Here is a 20,557-nt window from a genome sequence, read left to right as displayed (position 1 = left end):
GCATAGTTTTCCTGTGCATACTATGCATGCTCTGAGCTCTCTACTTCACTCTGGCCCGGCTGGTCCTGCAGGAATGTCAGTAGATGAACGCAGCCCATATTGCTCACCTCATCGGTATCTGGAAAATCAATGCTCCCTTGATTTTTATTCATCTTCCCTTACTTCTGGTTTGTTTGTCGGGATGCTGGTCTCTCTATCCTTTCCCCCCTCTGCGTCACACCAATCTCAGTTTTGCATGCAGGCAACCTCCACCTCCAACGCGTGTTACACTCGATTTAATTCAAGAGTCACATAGGACAACAATACACAACACTCACCAATGAAAGTGCAGTGTACTTACTTGATTTTTTGGGTTGGACGTTAATATCATTCTATATCTGATTTCAGTATTTGAGGAGGTCAGAATGGATAAACAAGGTAAGTTGTTATGGATTATGGTCTTCTTTTTAATTTCCTGTTGGGAAAAAACACATTGGATTCCTAGACAGAGAGAGGGACCTACTATTTAATTGTGCATTCTTGCCATCTGGAGCTCTGACACTACTTTAGATTATCAACACTCAGAAATCCTTACTCGAATTTCTGTTAAACAAACAAATAAACTCAACTCTAATCAAGCTTTTTTTATATCACATTTCATAATCAAATGCAATACAGGAAAAATAAATAAATAACTACATTCTTATTAATAAGATGTGGTGCTGGTGATGTAGACATATTGGTAACAGAAGATTAACATTCAGTGGAATTCAGTGGATCAGAGGGAGTTGAGCTACCAGCATCCTGACAAAATATCTCTCTATGTTACCCATTCTTCCATTTGTCAAACATGTATTTTTATCATACTTTCACAAGAGAAAGGCAGTCATGGCTTTTGGGTAGACTGGGTTTGCATACTGTATGTAGCCTAGTGACAAACTCAAAATTATGGACAGAAAGTTACAAACTGTGTAACAATCATCGTCATGTGTGATGTGGATACAATATGTATTCATCCATGCATTGTTTTGACAAAAAATGTTTACATTTTAAATGCTCTGAGTTCATGATTTCTGGAACGTTCTCTTTCTAAGTCTCTGATGTATCTGTGCTTTGTTTTTGCAGACGCAGACGCGTCAGAGGATGACGACCAGACGAAGGTGGTGGTGGGCGTGGTCATAGGCCTCCTCCTGGCCACCGTAGTTGTGGGCCTAGCCTACTGGCTGTATATGAAAAAATCCAAGTAAGATCAACATTTTAGACTATCATAATTGAGTTTCAAACCTGATACTAACCTAATTCAAGGAGAGTTTCTTAGCCTAAAACTACTACTAAACTACTCGTAACTTGCTTGAAATATCATTATAAAGCAGCAGTCATTCTTTTCATATACCATTTATCAGTGTGGACAATTCATAACAGGTTATGTAAGCAAGTTACGGTGATGGATTATCATTAGTGGAACAACCTAGCTAACAAACTGTATTGTGTTCATAGGCAAGGAAGCTGGAAGACTGGGGAGAAGGAGGACGGGTCCACTGAAGAGAGCAAGAAGCTGGAAGAGAACAACCAGAAAGCTGAGGTGTAAAGATCAAGTCAACGTGGGGATTGAGAAAGGTAAATGAAACATACAGGCAGTGGACAACCATAAATAGTAATAAATCAGGGGCAAAAAAACTGTAATAAATCAGGGGCATTATTACTATTCCCTTTATAAATAATTACACTGTGCACAACGTAGATAGTATTCATTCAGGTTGAATTATCTCTAACATGATACTTAATACTGCTTCACAACTAGCAGATGAGGCATTTGGAATAATTTGCACCAACAAAGTTATGTCATATGTTGTTATAGATACTGGGATAATATTACATATTTTAGAAGACGTTTTAATGCTATAACATTTTATTTATGTTTTTCTTGCAGTGAGGAAACAGTGACAAGAAACTTTTGCACACCTCTGTTATGACTTTAAATGGGATTTTTTTTTTTTTTTTTTTTTTTTAAGAATTGGATGAAGACCATTTGGATTTAGATTCAGAGAGTTCTCTCCCAAAAAAGCATATCCACAATATTTCTTTCTTCTTAATACTGAAAACAAAAAAACAGGATAAATTAAAGGATATGCATTGTAGATACCGGTAACTTGTCTGCACTAAGGATATGTCAACTTTCCCATTATAACAGTTATTGTTTCAAAGGTTGGGTGAGGATGTTGGGTGGATTTGGAGAAATTGAGAAAAATGCCAATATAAATGTTTTAGTTATTTACTGGTAGTATTACTACTGGACCAGATGCCTTTTCTGTCAGGATGTGTATGTTGCCCTATGCCTCCCTTACCCTGAATATACAGTGCTAGGAGGATCTGAAATTAATGTTCATCATTGTTGTTCATCTCAGTTATGTATTATCATAACTGAACACCTCTTCTTTTCAAAGTCAACACATTAAATATGTTTTAAATAGTTTATTGCCATTTTATGTGGTCTCCATTGAAAACATGTACAATAGAAGACATTATTGAAAGGGCTAATGGTTATGAATGGTAATATCAAGATGTATCCTCTCGCACTGCAGGAAGTAGGAGATCTGTTGTAAAAAATTATTTCATGAGATGTTACATGGTTTTTCTTTATTTTTTATTATTTTTTTGCTGTACATTTTTACCTTCAAGCGTATCAGGAGATGAGCCAGTGCAGTCTGAAACGGTCAGCAGTTGTCAGTGTGTCACGTTTAGTTTGGACATAACCATCACATTACAGGAAATGTCTTGTCTTAGTTGTGCTCATAGTGTGTATTTCTGTGCTTTCACTTCAGATATGTGTGGAAAGAGGCAAGTTGTCGAGCTGTACACTTCACAACTTAGGTCAGGGTTATCTTTGAGCATTTACTGAATCTGTAAATATATCAGACCTGGATGTAATTGTGATTTTATTTCTTCTGTTTCGCTATTTATATTGTTCAAGGTGACAAGTTTAGCGTTTCTGTTAGGTATAATCAATTATTCTCACAAAATTCACCACTTAGATAAGTACTGAACAATTGGTAGTAATTACTTGCAGACATTTGAAAAGATAATTCTAACGCCTTCTGTATTAATTTTAGGGTTTAGAAATGAGATTTCCCATGTGACATCTCAGACTGTCAACCTGCTGTTTATTCCCTATGTTGAAGTTAATGTAAAACCATCGAAATTTGAAGAAGAAAAAAAAAAAGACCAAAGAAGGTAAATATTGCCATGCAAGTATTGTAAATACTGACTTTTGTTTTTGTACTTTTGTTTAAAATAAAGTGTACATTTCGAAGAATGTCCCTTGTATCTTGTATTTGTTCTTGAGTCATTCAGCTGTATGTGTATGAATATCAATGGAAATAATTCAAATGCTATTTAATTTATCAGCGAGACATTCCCTTTATAGCCCCCTTTTGAATAGCTCCTCCTCCAGCATGGGGCAAAGATCTATAGTAAATCAACATAAACAGGGACAAACACAGAAATGCACTCTGAAGCGTAGTCGTAGTTATACTTCGATAGATTGTTGAAGCAGGGATTGAGACATTGGAAATGAAATCCACATAGACCACTCAGATAGAGATTATGCTGCCCTCCTCTGGTCAAAGAACATACCAAATCATCATTCAGGAACCCAAGAACAATCATTTCATAATCCATTTGAATATGACAATCTGATATGCCTCCTTTACAAGTTTAACTGAATAGACCCAGGTTGCCTGTATTTTACCATATTAACAGGTTACAGGATATAATATCCCTTTAACATAGGCCTGTGCCTTTAACAGGGATACGTTTCTTGAAAGTGTAATTCTTCTACCTTTGCAATATTGACAAAATTCCAGCCTACCCTTTCCCACCCTGCTGCAGAAATACCTATCCACTCCTTCATATGCTCCCACCTGGACTACTGCAACCCACTTCTTTTTGGTATCAACTCCTACTCCCTCAATTAATTACTAACCCTGTTCTCTATGACCCCCACTGGCTCTTTGTCAAACAGTGTATCAACATACTCCTGACCTACAAATCACTCCACCAATTGGCCATCTGACCTCTTACTCCCCCACCAACCCACCTGGTCACTAACACTGCTGGTCACCACACCATCCCCAATTCCAACCTCCACAGTTTTGGTGAGATGACTGTCCCAGACTCTGGAACTCACTCCCCCCATCCACCTGTGACTCTGAATCCATAACCATCTATCCCGCCTCAAAACCCACCTTTTTCCCTGGCCTCCACCTCATTGATGCCCCTTTATTTTTTTCTTCTTTTCTGTGGAAATGAAATGCGTGTTCAATTGGATTTAAATCTGAACATTGACTTGGCCAGCCAAGACATTTCCACTTTCTGGCCCACTTTCCACTTTCTGGCACTTTCTAGTTGCTGTGGCAGTATGTTTTGGGTCATTGTCTTACCTTATGATGTAGTGCTATCCGATTAATTTTGAGGCTTTTGCTTGCACTTGAGCAGACAACATGCTTCTGTACACTTCGGAATACATTCTGCTGCTGCCGTCAGCAGTTACAATAATCAATTAAGACAAGTTAGCAACTTCTAGTGGCAGCTATAAAAGCCTCAACCTAACCTGCACCATGTTTCACAGATGAGGTGGTATTATGTAAATCTTAGGCAGATAATTTTTTCTGCAAAACTTTCCTTTTGCAATCACTCTGGTACATGATAATATAAAAAAAGTAATGACTTATAATATTTTTAAAATATGACTTATCTGTCTACAAGACCTTTTTCCAGAGCTCTACAGTCTTTTTAGGAAACTGTAATCTGACCATCTTTTTTTTTGTATTACGGTACTAGTAGTTTGCACCTTAGTGCAGTTTTACAGGTGACGTATTCTTTGGATGGTAGTCTACATTCACGCCTACCTCCTGGAGAGTGATCTGTGGGACAGTTGTTTTGGGTTTTTTGTTAATTATGGTGAGCATTCTTTGGTAATCTACATGGACATCTTCCTTGGACTACAAGCCTATTTGCTATTGCTGAGCTCACCAGTGATTTTTGTCCTTTGAATGATGTTCCAAACTGTTGATTTTGGTAAGCCTAAGGTTTGACTGTTGTTTCTGATAATTGTTATATTTTCTTTTATTTGTTATATTTTCATATGTTATAATGTTATAGTTCTTATACTTATCAGAATAAGCCTGGATATTCCTTTAGCGACATTGATGGAATACCCCCCTAGGTCTACAGACCTACTGAGAAGTGAATGGCCAACATGTATAAAAACCTCCTGCCTTAAATGTAGTTATTCTCTGGAAGTATAACAACACCTTTTATAGGTCATTCTACAGAGATGGTGCTGATCAATAACAACATGTCCAGACTCTTGATATTAAATTAAATCAAAGTTTGTTCTGACTTAGCAGAAGTCAATACACAACATATTGATTTTCCTGTTATTCAAAATCTGTGTTTTTATACCACTTTCTATTGCAAGCTTTGTGTCCCTAGCCATGGGTCTTAACAAAGTAAAGTAATTAAAGATGTTTGTAACTTTTACAATGAAATATCTTTATCTGTTGTGATAGGAAATCAAAATATGAGGATACTGTATATGTTGCACATTTTGAGAAACAAACTCTTAAAAATGGTGTCCCCAGTTTCAAGGTCACTAACGAAACACATTCTGTTTAAAGCTCCAGATATGCCATAAGTCACAACTCACATAATATTACCAGAACATTTTTTTTATTGGTTTAACTTAAAGCATTTTTAAGAATGCTGCAGATGTCAGAAAGAAGTCAGAAAATATCAATATTGTTTCAAGAAACTTCACAACATGAACAGGTTCCATTGCCAAATCTATACACATAAGGATTTTCTGAATTTGAACATTGAATGGATATCTGCTAGAAAAACCAGAGAAGTAGTCATATATACAGCATAAGCAAAAAAAAATACTTGGGAAAGTGGAAATTAGATGTTTTATCACAAGCATCACTAGCGATACAAAAATATATTTGGTCCCAATTTAAATAGATTCATAAAAACCCTTGTAAATCACATATATACCGGTAGTATATATGGTATGTACATACAGAGACTGGGAACGTACACAGAGACTGAGAACGTCCACAGAGACTGAGAACGTACACAGAGACTGAGACAGACCTTTTCCAAAAAACTGTTTGTGGTGCTGGTGGAAAGCCAGTGGGAAGTACAGAAAGACTGTGTAAGGTAGGGAGATGAAAGGGATATGGAAAGTTAGATCTTTACCTTTTCTTTTTAGTGTTTTCCCCTGCTTTTATATTCATTCTATGCATGTATATGTTTTTATATTCACTTTATGTTCTTATTCCTGTTGTAAAGCACTTTGAACTGCATTTCCTGTATGAAAGGTGCTAGATAAATAAAGCTTTACTTACTTACTTACATAAATGGCCCACATAGGTGTCCCACAGATAATTTCTAAGATATTCTAAGTCATGCCACATCTGGCAAAGCACAAGTTCCAGACCTGTTATAGTACCCTTTAGGTAGCAATTTGCATACTGTACACTACAGTTAATCATTCTTAAATTATCTATGTTGACCTTGTACATTTTGTTGCAGGAGTGGCACTGTTTCAATAATAACAGATTGCTATATGTTGTCTTATTATACATCATAAACTTAATAAATATCCACTTGTTTGGCTATTAAACATATCCATGAGTCTAAATAAATCTTCCACAATTTAGTTGTCCTTCCATTTACAGATAATTTGCATCTATGTGACACATTCAGTATTTAGTACTGCTCGACTAATTGACTGTTGCTGAGAGAGCCAAACAAGTGGATATTTTTTCTGGTCCTCCATGCAGATTGTAGCTATACCAGTTGTGCATTTAACCAATTCTTGATATGATAAACAATATTACCATATTTCAAACACTGTTGTCACAACTGCAAACCATGATGTCACTACTAAAACAGCAGATATAATGAAAATAAATTGGTGACAAATTCACTGGAATTTTAAAGAAGATCAGTAGTTATATTATATTAGTTATATTCCATAACAAAATGAGTCGGTCATGTATCAAAATACTGTAATGCTGTATAAAAAATAAAAAATAAACTCTAACACATCATGTTGAATCATGTTAAAATGTTGGTTCTTTCTTTATTTTAAATTCTTTTTTTGTCATACCCCCAATTTGCCCAATTTCTATAGGCTGGCAGTGAAAGATGATTCCAGCCTTTTTTTTTGTTTATGTATATCCATGACAATGATGGTTGTAACAGAAATACGAGACACTCTAATACCTTTGACACTTCATAAAATGTACAGCACTATCATTTTCAAAGATCTTATTCTACACATATAATGAATGAATGAATTAATGGTCTTTATTGTCATTGCTACAGTACAGGTACCAAACAACGAAATTTAGGAGGGGTGGCTCCCCTGGTGTTAGGAAAGGGAAAAAAAAAAACTTTAAAAAAAAATCACGAGAAGGGAAGGAGCTGGTTTACATAAATAAAGGCTATGTACACTATCCACTATACTATACTGTACAGATAGACGACTAGGGTTGTCATATTGCACAGTAGTGTTATTTCACATTTATTTAAAGTGTCGCAGTTTGCAGGCTTGAAATGTACATGTTTGTGCCTCAGCACTACACCTGATTTTTTCAGTCCAGCAGCTGCCATCAATCCGTCCAGACTGTCCAGGGCCCAGAACCTAGGTCTTTGCTGTGTTCAGGGCCTGGACGGCCCTGTGGTAGAAGCTGTTCTTCAGTCTGTTTGTCCTTGCGCCCAAGGTCCTGAACCGCCTTTTCGAGGGCAGCCTGGTAAAGTGTTCGTACCCAGGGTGGGTCGGGTCCCTGGAGATCTTGGAGGCCTTCCTGAGACAGCGTGTGTTGTACAGCTCTTCCAGAGAGGGGAGGGGGGCGCCAGTCTGCCACACTGTAAATCTAATTCCTTATTTTCTGCGTAACCTGGGAGAAAATATACATTTCTTATGTCTCTTTCAGTTTAAAACATGTAGGATAGAAAGAGCCCATTACAAAATGACAAAAATATTTTGAAGTCTGATTTTTATTCTAATCTAGTGAACCTATGATTATAACAAATAAAGTAATTAAATAAAACATAAAGTAGGTCTACATTATCATATATTTTGAGATGAGATAACCCCTTTACTGACTTGACTGTGGTAAGGCCCAAAAAGGTCTTCGCTTGACCTGTCACTGATTGACAAGTTAGCAACGTTGGATTTTATTCGTCATTTGTTCATCCGGGGATTTTCTAATTTGATTGACAGTTGCCATGGTAACAATTCAGGCGATCGCCATTTTGTCAGAAGGATTTTTTTTCAGTTCTTTTCAAATCTTCTCCCTTCCCGCCGGAATAATAATGCAGTCACTGGATATACCGTTGACTTTTGCGATGAAAACAATGCGTCGAATGGATCGGATTAAGAAAATGAAAGATTAAACTTAGTTTGAGTATTTAGACGGCGCCACACCAACTCAGTTGTCCGTGTCTCTGGTCTACCGGGCCGGTTCACTGCGCAGGTTTGGAACGCGCGCCATTTTGTGAAAATTGACATAAAATTCTTGTCCAAAATAAGCGTATATCCGAGGACACGATTTTTGTTTCGCATTTTTGGGATCCTAGATATTTGTCGGTATGATTGCCTAAGCATGTGTTTCCTGTGCTGAATTTGGAAGAAAACGTCAAATTTGAATGTAGCGAGCAAACGTTTATTTAGCGGAAGCTACAGAATCCTGCTAGCTAGCTAGTTAGCTAGCCACATTCGTTTAGTGAACTAGCTAGTTAGCATGCGAGGTAGCTAGCTAGCTACTAAGCTAGCTAACCTTACTGCTAGTCGTCAGCTGATGCGAGTCGAGGTGGGTGGCTAACTACCTAATGCCGTTGGTGTGGAAGGCGTTTGATCAATAAGAAGTTAGCTAGACCAACGACTTGGCTGACCTTTTTTTTTTTTTACCCTGGCTGGCCAGAGGAGGGGGATTTTCACCTTCGCGTTACAGAGGAATTGGGTTGACTGGCTAGCTAGCTGTCACTGGGGGCGAAGACACTCAAACTGGATACATTTCCTCATAATACAGATTATTGGACTTTAAATGAAGATCGTGCCATCAGAGGTGAGCTCTTGAGTAACTAAGCATGTCAATCTTCTGTGGGATGCATCTTGTGTGGCGTGCAGGCAAGTGAACTTTAGCAAGGTAGCTTCTTGACTTACTGGCTGAACTAGCTGATCACTTGCAAGCAATCATCGCATCGGCCGGATGGAGGAGGATTGACGTGAATTCTCACTCACTACCAGTTGACGTGAATTCTCCTTACCAGGCTTTGGCTAGACGTAACCTTGCGCTCTGATTGTTAAGCTTATAACTTGGCCCGGCTAGCTAGCCTACCTGTTTGATATAACGCTGGGCAATACAGCTGTTGTAAGCCAGCTAACATTAGTACCAGTGTGCCAATGTATTCTCGTCGGATTGTGTTAAACTAGCTGAATTCCTCCTAAGAGTTGGGAAATGTGTATAGAAAATGAATGCTTGACAGCCAACGTTGACGTGGTATAGCGTTATTGGGATTGTCTATTGGCTTGCAGCTTCGCTAGCTATGGTGATCTAACCTTAGGCCCACACAGCTCGGTGAACACATCGTCACCGCACTCGCTGGCGAGAGGACTCATGCCTGAGTCTGCCTTCCTGAGCTCGTAGGGTAGCCAGTTCGTTTGTCATTGTAAATGGAGGCTTTGCCACTGACGTTTTTGCAAGTGAGGTTAAGGCTAAAGTACCCTGATGATTTGCTTTCTTAATTTCCACCATGACGAGAAGCACTCCATCAATTGTAAGTACGTGTAGCTAACTAGCTACGGGACACATTCGTTATTTTGAAATTGATGAAATGTCAGCCTGCCCTCAATGTGTGTATCTAGCTAACGGAGGCGAATCATTTTTATTGAAAATGTTTTAGAATTGCCATGATAATTTGTCAGAGGACAAGGCTTTGGATTTATATCTTCGTGTCTTCGAAAATGAGACTGCTGTGTTCGCCCCCATGTAGGCCTGTTGGATGCCTTGATGAAACGCCAGGAAAGGAACTGTTCATAAGTCGGTCCTGAAAACGGGGACTGTTTCAAATGTTAATTATGATTTATCTCATTTCTTTAGGCCTGTACAATGGGACAGTTGGAACCCTGCCTGAAGTTCACTATATATCTCATAGCCTTAGCAAGCTATGCATATCACAACATTGTGTTTTGTAATTTTGAGTCATCCAGTTTTGTTTCAGATGGATTGTTTGTATGTACAGCAATGCAATTGTGCATAATCATGCTTTACAAGCCTTTCCACATGGAATATGCATCAATATCTAGCTATTCAATGTCTGATCAAGGTGAAATTGAACAAGTTACTTCTCTTCATGCATTAGGGTATCCTTTGACATTGAATATGGACATTCTGAGAGGAGAGATCCAGTTTAACAAGATTTATCCACACTATCCACAACAATAGTGAAGTTAATTTGACATGGCTGTAAGGATGGCATCTATGCCTTTTTGAACCATGTTCCTGAACATGGGCATCTTGTATTTATACAGCTATTTCTCTAGGCATTGTGACTCCCCTTATTTAGTCATTCGATCATCAATTCAGTCTGTTCTTAAAACTTAAGAAATCAAATCAGTAAATGTTCCAATGCATATATTCTCAATTTATGAATGTGGGTCAGCACTTGCCTTTTACTATCCCTTTACCCCCCACCAAAGTTTAAGCGCTTCTTGAAAGTTCTGTAGAACCCACCCTAAAATGCACAATCATAATGATCTGTTTTTATTCTTTGTAGTGGGTTGTGGTTTGCTGCTGGACTCTCCTCCCAGGATGATATGACATTTTACAGGAGACGATGCATCCAGGTTAGAAGCTGCAACATCTCAAGTCTTTACTCTTTGGTGGGGAAGGGGTAGTTTCCTAATTCTTCTTCTTTTTTCAATTAGCTTATTCCCTCATTGACAGGCCCCAACCATATCCTTGCATTTATAAATTAATCTACCTGCAAATGTCAAACAAAATCTCAGTTTTCAGTATCATGTGTTGGTATGTATCACATAATACTGGACATTTACTGGCTGGACTATGCAAACATATATTTCCACTCTAAATTCAACTTAAACTCCAAATAGATTTAAATAGGTATGTTGCGGTAACCGTAGATTAGTTTGCTTTTTTCTACATTCCATGTGTTCAGATTCAGCCTCTTTCAATACTTGATTACCTCAGCCTGGCTATGTTCTCGACCATTACAGTGCATGCTCCCAGGAATTTCTGTTGCATTATTAAGCTTACAATTTGGATATGGGATTACATGAAATGGAGTGAAGTTTAAAATAGCACCATGCACCTCAATATGTCAGCCAAGAAAGTAGACGACAAAGAAAGAAATGACAATAATCCTTACAGATCAGTCTTTTACTTTTTGTGTGCTTGAACAACTGATGGGTCTAAACCTTGTCATCTACCAGTGACTTTAACAAGGGCAGGTGTAAAATGACCATCCATTGACCTTTATGCCCAGATAATGCTGGATATTACAATGACCAATTTAGAAACAACAATACTGTACTGCCCTTTCTGAGTATCAGAATCACACAATCTTTTGTTTGTCACCTGGGATCATCCCCACAAATCCACTTTAGATGCGTACTTAAAAATATTGTAATTGAGTAGGACCTGTTAGGCGTAAAAAGCAATATTTCTATAATTTCCATTTCCAAATTGTCTTAAAATTTAACTATCCATTTATTTGTAAGGTTCTCTCAATTTCTGTTATTGGATATATGTTTTTCCTCCTCCACAGCTGGGTCAGCTCTGTTTCTAGCGCTCTCAGATGGAGTGCAGGTTTTGGGCTGTGCTGCTATTTTGCTGTCAGGCTCTAGTGTGTTGAAAGCAGCCTCTAAGTGTGCCAAAGTTCAATTTTATTTCTTGTTTATTTCTTGTTTTCTCATTGGAAAATGGGAGCAGCTCTGCCCTGGCAACAAAAGTAGGCTATTTGCATACTGCGTTGTGATTGGCCTGTGCATTGATGGGCTTGCCAAATCACGCTGTATCTCTGTGGTGATAGGCTATGCTAATTAGGTGCTGTTGCTGGGATTCTGAATAGTGGTTACTGTGTAGCACTGGTGACTTGTGTTGTCTGGTGAGAGATTCTCATAGATGAGCATTCTACTTAATCATTTTCTGATTTCTTTTCACTTGAAAAGGAAGATGATTCACAACAGAGGGTATAATAGATGTGTGTTTTTTTATTCTTTATCTAAATGTCTATATTTAATACCCTTTTTCATACCAAATGACCATATTTATTTAATGGACATTTGCTGTAGATTTCTTTTTTGCTTTTAGTCAATGCAGAAAGATATAGGCTAGATACATTGTAATATAAACCATGGACTCAGTACATTCCAGGAGGGCTTGTATTTTCAGCACCCTCTCATGGATGTCTGTACAAAAAACATGCATACATTGAACTAGTGCAGGAATTGACAGCAAAAGATAAGGCTTTTTTTCTTCTTCTTTTTTTAAACATATGGTAAATATCACAGAGAATATAGCATGTAAGTATGAATGCATGACCATACTGTTTATTCAAGACAGTTGATAATCATTGTTGGCCATACTGCACAGTAGGATTCTAAGGGGTATTCTAAAGGGTGCCCAGGCCAGTACACTACACTCCCAGACCTCTTGAAGAGGAATTGAAATCAGTTTGGAAAGTCAAATTGAGTAATGCATATCACTACTAAATTAGTATAAAGTCCTTTTATTTGATTAGTTTCACAAACTTATGGCAATGTTCTCTTTCAGGAGGAGAGACTTCAGCATGCAAATCTTCGTCCGTCCGGCTCGCGCCCTCTTTTTCTTTCCACGCTGCTGGTCTTCAGATGGCTGCTCCAATGCCCCATACGCACCAGCAGTACAGTGACCGCCACCAGCCGAGCACTGACCAATCTGCTGCGGTCCTACCGTACAGTGAACAGACCCAACAGCTCACTGCCAATCAGGTACAGTACACCAAGGAACATCACACACACACACACTACTGTCAGTCAGGTACAGTACACCAAGGAACACTACACACACAACTGACAATCAGGTAAAGTACACCAAGGAACACTACACACACAACTGACAATCAGGAAATTGTCATAATAACAATAACTTAATACAGAGACTACATACGCATACTCACACCTACCTGCTGAATGAAAGGTAGAACATTTCACTCCAAATCATTCTTGTTTGCTAATTTTAAGAGAGAGATATGAGATATATATAGATATGATATAGCAGAGCGCTACAGAGGGTGGTGCGACCAGCTGAGCGCATCAGTGGATGTGAGCTTCCCTCCATCCAGGACATATACAACAAAAGGTGTGTCAGCAAAGCCCGGAGGGTCATCAAAGATCCCAGCCACCCCAACCACAGTCTGTTTGAACCGATGCCGTCCAAAAGGCGAAGCCTCTTCGGGAGCCTCAAGGACAAAACTCAGAGGCTAACCAACACTACTTCCCTAAGACAATCAGGCTCATGAACAAGCCTACTGTAGACAATTGGCTATCATCCACAAGCACATCCCATGCACAAACTACCTAAGCAGTCACAGTCACTTTACTTACTACTGTCACTTATGTCCTGTACTATTGACACTTTTTTATTGAATTATGCCTAGTGCCTTATTGTCTATAAATCGCTAAATACTGCTAATTGTAAATAATCTTATTGCCCTGTACTATTGTCACTTTAAATGTTTTTATCTTGTATTATGCCTATTGCCTAATTGTCTTGTACTGCAATGTCAGGAATCGAAGCCTAGGAATTTTACTCTCTTACACTTGTGTAATGTGATGTAACATTAAACTTTAAACTTTTCTCTCATGGTTTGTTATTGCAGAGGCACATGCCCCAGTGCTTTCGTGACGCAACTTCGGCTCCTCTGAGGAAGCTTTCCATTGACCTTATCAAAACTTATAAACACATCAATGAGGTGAGACTGGCCTTTCTGGATGTTGATACTCATTGTAATAGAACGTAATACACAATGCAAGTGATTGTGATTACGTCACGTTTTCTATTTTGTGTTTCCATTGAGCTAATGTAGTCTATTTTCTCACGTCTCTCTCTGGGTTCCTTGCGCATCAGGTGTATTATGCAAAAAAGAAGAGACGGCACCAACAGGGTCAGGGCGAAGACTCCAGTCACAAGAAGGAGAGGAAGGTCTTCAATGATGGCTACGATGATGACAATTACGATTACATCGTCAAGAATGGCGAGAAATGGATGGACCGCTATGAAATTGACTCCTTGATTGGCAAAGGGTCATTTGGACAGGTAATACTTCCTTTTCCTGGAATAGGATTACTTGTTTGTGTTGTTTTTGATTTAATAGGTTTTGTCCAATGTGTGAATGTCTTTTGATCTCGTCTATTGTTCAACCTCTATGGCCTATTTGAACAGATAATTTGGGAAATGCAGGGATCAACATACTGATGTGTGTAAATCTATGTTTCGTGTTTAATCTATGTTTTATTTTAATTGATACAGGTTGTAAAGGCTTATGACCGTGCAGAGCAGGAGTGGGTTGCCATTAAGATCATCAAGAACAAGAAAGCTTTTCTCAATCAAGCTCAGATCGAAGTACGCCTCCTAGAGCTCATGAACAAACATGACACAGAGATGAAATACTACATAGGTAATGCACTCCTCCGTTTTTATTGAATGATTGCCTACATCTCTATGGGGGCACTCTTGTTTTCTCAATTTCTCTTGATTAATCGACCTTTGTTGACTGACCAGAGATCACTTTCCCTCTCTAATTTAGTTCACCTTAAGCGCCACTTCATGTTCCGGAACCACCTCTGCCTCGTGTTTGAGATGCTGTCGTACAACTTGTACGACCTACTGCGGAACACAAATTTCCGCGGCGTTTCGTTGAACCTGACCCGGAAGTTTGCCCAGCAGCTGTGCACGGCGCTGCTGTTCCTGGCCACGCCGGAGCTCAGCATCATCCACTGTGACCTGAAGCCTGAGAACATCCTCCTGTGCAACCCCAAGAGGAGCGCCATCAAAATAGTGGACTTTGGCAGCTCATGCCAACTGGGACAGAGGGTATATATCTACAACTTTTTGCCTTACTCATATGTTTGTCCCAAAAAAGTGTAACCCTGGTCGTATATTTTACTTCAGCAAAATGTTCTTAGCTGATATATCCATATCAACGGATGCTGTACTCTACAGAAGAGATGGAGTGTGTGACTCTGTCTCCTTTCTCAGATATACCAGTACATCCAGAGTCGCTTCTACCGCTCCCCAGAGGTGCTGCTGGGAATGCCCTATGACCTGGCCATTGACATGTGGTCCCTGGGCTGCATCCTGGTGGAGATGCACACTGGAGAGCCCCTCTTCAGTGGAGCCAATGAGGTACGATGTGCTTGACTAATGATGTCTGAAGTAATAACTTAAATCAGTGCCAAGCTTTAGAAACTATGATTTATGTTGTTGTTGTTTTTTTATGGTTACCACTGTCATACAATATAAATAAAACTACCATCTACAATACTAGCATCAACAACATGTTTCTTTTTGCTCACTGCAGATTAGTAATACGCTCTAACCTTTTAGATCTTCTGTATTTTTTAACCGATTCTCAGGTGGACCAGATGAATAAGATAGTCGAAGTTCTTGGAATCCCGCCCAATCACATTATGGACCTAGCCCCAAAAGCCAGGAAGTTCTTTGAGAAGCTATCGGATGGCACATGGAGTGTTAAGAAGACCAAAGATGGCAAAAGGGTGAGTGTCATACGGTGGCCTGGCAGGGTCATCACTGTGAGAAGTGCACACAGAGCAGCCAGCCTCTCGCATTGTAATACTAAAGGAAGACGTAGTGAAATGACGTCCCTCACTCGCCAGCCTTTTTGTCATGCAGCTATTTCCTTGCTGTGCTCATGCACCAATGCCTATAGAATAGCTAAAGGGTTCTCCCGAGGATTTTTTGGAACAATATGGCGCTGGATTGCATTACCAAAACCGAAATTCATTTTCAGCAGCAGATATATATAAAGGACCACATAAAAACTGATGGTAAATATAAAAAAACACAGTAAACCAAAAAATATATAAGACACACCCATAAGCCCAGTACAAAACATGCAATGCCATGTTGTCATAACAACACTATTATTCATAAATAGTAAACAGGGATTGTAACATGTGCAGAAGACCAATACATCATCCACCTGCAACAGACTACAGGGAATCATTAACACATCTTATAGCTGCTGGGATAGAAGACCTGAATATCTATGTGGAGCACCTTGGTAAAATGTGTGTCCATTCATGGTGCTCTGCTGCTGCTTCAATGTAGGGCCTCCTGATTAACTATAACATACAAATATAGCTGAGTATACCTTTAAATCTGTGGATGTGTGAGGGTTATGAAATATGGGGGTTATGTAATACCCTGTCTTGGTCTTGTGTATAATATCGGCTCGCTTGATCTTATGAATCCCTGTTCTTGAATGTCAAAGGTAGCTAAGCTTACACCCTGGACCTCTCTCTTGTGTACCAATCCTTGAGCAGTATAAGCCTCCAGCCTCACGGAAGCTCCACGCCATCCTGGGTGTAGAGGCCGGGGGTCCGGGCGGCCGGCGCGCGGGGGAGTCTGGCCACGCCGTCGCCGACTACTTGAAGTTCAAGGACCTGATCCTCCGGATGCTGGACTACGACCCCAAGAGCCGCATTCAGCCCTACTACGCCCTGCAGCATAGCTTCTTCAAGAAGACTGCAGATGAGGGCACCAACACGAGCAGCAGCGTGTCCACCAGCCCTGCTCTGGAGCAGTCCCAGTCTTCTGGAACCACCTCCAGCACTTCCTCTAGTTCAGGTAACATGACCTGGCTCCATCTTTGTCTCTGAATGGTTGATTTACATTGCAGCATTGGTGGAAAAGCATGGCGTTCTGTTTCTTGTGTTTTTGAACATAAAATTCCATGAATTTCTGTATATGTTCAATCTAATCGATCAGTAATCGTCACAATAACACAGGTTTCAACCATGACAGTGAACAGAGTCAGTCAGTGAGGGGATACTGGCAAGCTTTGCCATTGGCAGGCAGGGATAGTTAACTGTGAAATTGATCAACCTACATTGTTGCAACTTATTTTTTGTGTGTTTGTGTGTTTTATTGATATCAATGAATCTATTATTACTTTTTGGATAATTGTTCAACCAATGGTAGTGCTTAAGTGAGTTATCTTATTAAGGATGAGTTCTTTTTTGCCTGTAGGGGGATCTTCTGGGACGAGCACCAGTGGCAGAGCGAGGTCCGACCCTACCCATCACCACCTGCACAGCGGAGGGCACTTTGGTGCGCCCATGCCGGCCATTGATGGTGACACTCTCTGCCCACAGGTGAGTGAACCAGCCCTGACAGATCTAAGTAGGGCATACAGAATGTGCCCTCTGGCTCATTGGAAAAAGCAATTGATTTGGAAACTAGACTAGAAAAACAATGTCAATATATCAAAATCATTTAAGTGCTCCCCGAATCAATCTTTTGTCAATTGCATATGGTAGTGGTTATGGTTGGACATGTTTTTAATATGACTGACAGTTGTTATTGAGTAGCTACACATTTGGTACTGTATTGGCTTCTACCGTCAAAAGCTTTGGGTAAGAATATGATGGCAGCTGACTTTTGTTGTGAGCCTTTTTAAAGTCACATGTATTGACCCACTTCTATCTCTCTATCTGGTGTGCTGCCAGGCTAGACAGCCTTACCCTCCTCCCATGGTGTGGGGAGGCGGTGTTGGATCAGAGCCGGTCGCCGGAGAGACTCACCCAGTCCAGGAGACCACCTTCCACGTCCCCCCACAGCACCCCAAGGCCCTGCACCCCCACTCCCACCCCCATCACCACCACGGGCAGGTGATGGCCACACGGCCTCGCCCACGCCACTACACCTCGCCCACACACAGCTCCTCCACACAGGACTCCATGGAGGTGGTGCATGGCCACCTGTCCATGACCTCCCTGTCTTCCTCTGCCTCCTCTTCCTCCACATCGTCCTCTTCCACTGGGAACCACGGCAACCAGGCCTACCAGCTCCGCCACTTGCCCACCGGCGCCCTGGACTTTGGTCAGAACGGCGGGCTGAGCATGGGGCTGGGTGCTTTCTCAAACCCGCGGCAGGAGACTGGCATGGCGGCTCATCCCGCGTACCCCATGGGCACAAACACGGGGCCAGCCCACTACCTAGCGGAGGGCCACCTGGGCATGAGGCAGGGCATGGACCGGGAGGAGTCTCCCATGACTGGAGTGTGTGTGCAGCAGAGTTCCATGGCCAGCTCGTGACTGCACTGACATTTGGCTGCGTGTTCCCCCCCTGTGCGTCATTTTTAAGGTGGTGTTTTTTACTACAAGTGTGTCGAGAACAAAAGCTGCTCACGTCAGAAGGGAGATATCACTGAACCGCTTACTACAGAGAAGAAGAACCTTTGTTAAAAAGTATATATGTAATTTCCATCATTTTTTCCTTTGGCAATCATTAGGCACATATTAATATTGCAGAATTGTCATAGTAAGATTGAGACCTCCATCTGCCATTTCACAAAAATTCATGTAACAAGTAAATCACCATCTGGTATTATGCGGCAAAAATCTTCTGATGAGCATTTCTGGATAAAGTTTGAAGGTGTTTTACAGGTAGCTAGCTGTCAGTGTTGAAATGCAAACACATCCTCTTAGTTCAAACTGTGGAACATCTGACATTTCTGTTCCACCGGTTGTTAATTGTTTTACCCTTTCTTAAAGTGAAATTTCACAGAAGAGCTGCTTGTAAAAACCCTGTAGCTTGACCAGGAGAGAAGTATTTGCGGTGATATTTCGTGTTGTCGGTTGATATTGTGTAACTCTGTGAGAGGGGAGTACATAGCAGTGGAGTTCCTACAGCCTGCGCTGGCCCAGTGGAGGGGGTGACCCTGCAGGTGGACGCCGACACCGGTCGGGAGGGGGGGGGGGGATTCTGAGAACGGGGGGAAGCAGAACCCCTCAGGCCCAGAGGTCTGTCCGTGGCCCTGTGCGCTGGGACCCACCCGAGCAGCGATGTGCTCGGGAGACGGAAGGATCAGGCCCAGCATGGAGAAGACAGACAGTGGCTGGCTCTGAGATAACCCTTTGGCCTTATGACTCATGGACTTGGAATGGGACAGAGCTGGACATTATCATTTGAATTAAGATGGCTTTCTTCTATTTTTATCTCTAGACAGCCCTTAATTCTCTAAGGAAAATAAACAACAGAAAAGGTCATTAAGAATGATACATTTTTGAGGCCTTTCTCTTCAAAGATTTCTTCATCTACCAGGCCCCACATTACAGGGTCTTTATTGTACACACCAACCTCCTAAACATAACTTCCTTGAAATCTTGTTCACAGATTAAGGATTTCGTGGTGGAAAGAACAATCTGTCCCAGAGTCCCTTCTTTCCTTTTTTGTTACTTATTTTCTTTATGCATGTAGTTCCTCATCAGAACACCTGCACAAAAGTCTCTCCATCCTAAACGTGGAAACAAAAAAAAACAAAAAAATTGAGTTAAGTGACTGCCTTTTTTCTCCTCAAATTATGCTGTGAATTTTACAAGAATTTATTTTCCCTTTGGATATTTTTTTATACCAAAGCAGTTGTTTTATAGCATATAGGTGTCTGTAACCAATAATGTAGCAGTTCACCACTTTTGACGCAGTTTATTAAGATCTTATTTGAAAGTCAATACAAAGCAGCTGCAATATATTGCTTTAGCAAAACTGGAAACCGTTGTTGAATTTAACTGTTTGCCACCGTATATTCCGAGCAGATTTGGTTGCAACATTTTACCAAAACTGTTTCCATATTAATTGGTAGATTTAATTTTGGGAGTCTTTTTAAACCTGGGTATGTTTAGAGACATTGGTAGTTACTCTGCAGGCTCCAGAGTAGCTGGATAGAAGCTGATGGTTCAAAAGAGACAACTGCATTCTATTTCTATTTCTGCACCCCCTCCCTCCCTCCCTCCTCCTCCTCCTCATACTATTTCAAAGGGTTTTGCTGCCTTTCATACATCATTTGGTCAACATGCTAGTGTCTGCCATACAACACAAAACAATTTTAGTCTCATTTTTCTGGCGGTGTAGATACAATTGCAGTAAATCCACAAAGTTTGTTAGATTATTTGGTGTGATTCGGCGGGGCAGCTCCTTGTGAGCATTGTTCCTATTCAAAGGGAAAGGGTGCCAGTCAGCCCTCTTGTTAAAGTCCTGATCATACATGTTTGGCCTAGGCAGACATGCATGTCCTTAGAACTCTACAGTTAATAACCAGAAAATTTGGTTCATTTTATTTTATATCAGGGATTTTTGAAGTGCTTATTCTTTTTTCTTATGCTTTTTTTTGTCAACTGAAAAGGTAACTAGACCAAAGTCCTGCTCATAACAGCCTTCTGAGTTTAACACACATACAGCAGGACATCATTTTATCGTCATAG

General features: G+C 40.4%; 2 protein-coding genes across 5 annotated transcripts in view; both read left to right on the top strand.

Annotated features, from left to right (window-relative positions):
- LOC308152978 (CD166 antigen homolog A-like) overlaps positions 1–3,275 on the top strand; it is a 30,532-nt gene extending 27,257 nt beyond the window's left edge. Inside the window, exons 13-16 of one of the 2 annotated variants that reach the window (XM_080526054.1) lie at positions 388–417; positions 1,105–1,222; positions 1,477–1,596; positions 1,910–3,275. In XM_080526054.1, the coding sequence (XP_080382180.1) occupies positions 388–417; positions 1,105–1,222; positions 1,477–1,567 (239 nt within the window). In that variant the 3' untranslated portion in view covers positions 1,568–1,596; positions 1,910–3,275. The remainder of the gene's footprint in view (positions 1–387; positions 418–1,104; positions 1,223–1,476; positions 1,597–1,909) is intronic. The other variant, XM_080526055.1, reaches the window with a different exon arrangement.
- Positions 3,276–9,006: 5,731 nt separating this feature from the next.
- On the top strand, positions 9,007–19,028 carry dyrk1ab (dual-specificity tyrosine-(Y)-phosphorylation regulated kinase 1A, b). 3 transcript variants are annotated; one of them, XM_080526047.1, is made up of 12 exons: positions 9,007–9,116; positions 10,828–10,897; positions 12,846–13,042; positions 13,933–14,025; positions 14,181–14,369; positions 14,583–14,730; positions 14,860–15,146; positions 15,312–15,458; positions 15,689–15,829; positions 16,619–16,922; positions 17,325–17,449; positions 17,804–19,028. In XM_080526047.1, exons 2-12 carry the CDS (start codon positions 10,888–10,890, stop codon positions 18,389–18,391), a joined length of 2,229 nt encoding a protein of 742 aa, XP_080382173.1. In that variant the 5' UTR covers positions 9,007–9,116; positions 10,828–10,887; the 3' UTR covers positions 18,392–19,028. The 3 variants fall into 3 exon arrangements, with proteins under 3 accessions (XP_080382173.1, XP_080382172.1, XP_080382174.1); XM_080526046.1 differs by lacking the exon at positions 9,007–9,116 and adding an exon at positions 9,701–9,828; XM_080526048.1 differs by lacking the exon at positions 9,007–9,116 and having other exon boundaries at positions 10,891–10,897; positions 12,849–13,042.
- The last annotated feature ends 1,529 nt before the right edge of the window (positions 19,029–20,557 follow it).

This window comes from Nansenia antarctica, assembly GCF_963989245.1.
Source record: "Nansenia antarctica genome assembly, chromosome: 3".
NCBI lineage: Eukaryota > Metazoa > Chordata > Actinopteri > Argentiniformes > Microstomatidae > Nansenia > Nansenia antarctica.
Note: the sequence above shows the minus strand (reverse complement) of the source record. Positions and strands in the feature narration are given on the sequence as shown.

Coding starts and splice junctions, on each gene's coding strand:
- dyrk1ab (XM_080526047.1), top strand. Junction 15,147..15,311: donor CATGCCAACTGGGACAGAGG/GTATATATCTAC, acceptor CTCCTTTCTCAG/ATATACCAGTACATCCAGAG. Junction 16,923..17,324: donor CAGCACTTCCTCTAGTTCAG/GTAACATGACCT, acceptor TTTTGCCTGTAG/GGGGATCTTCTGGGACGAGC.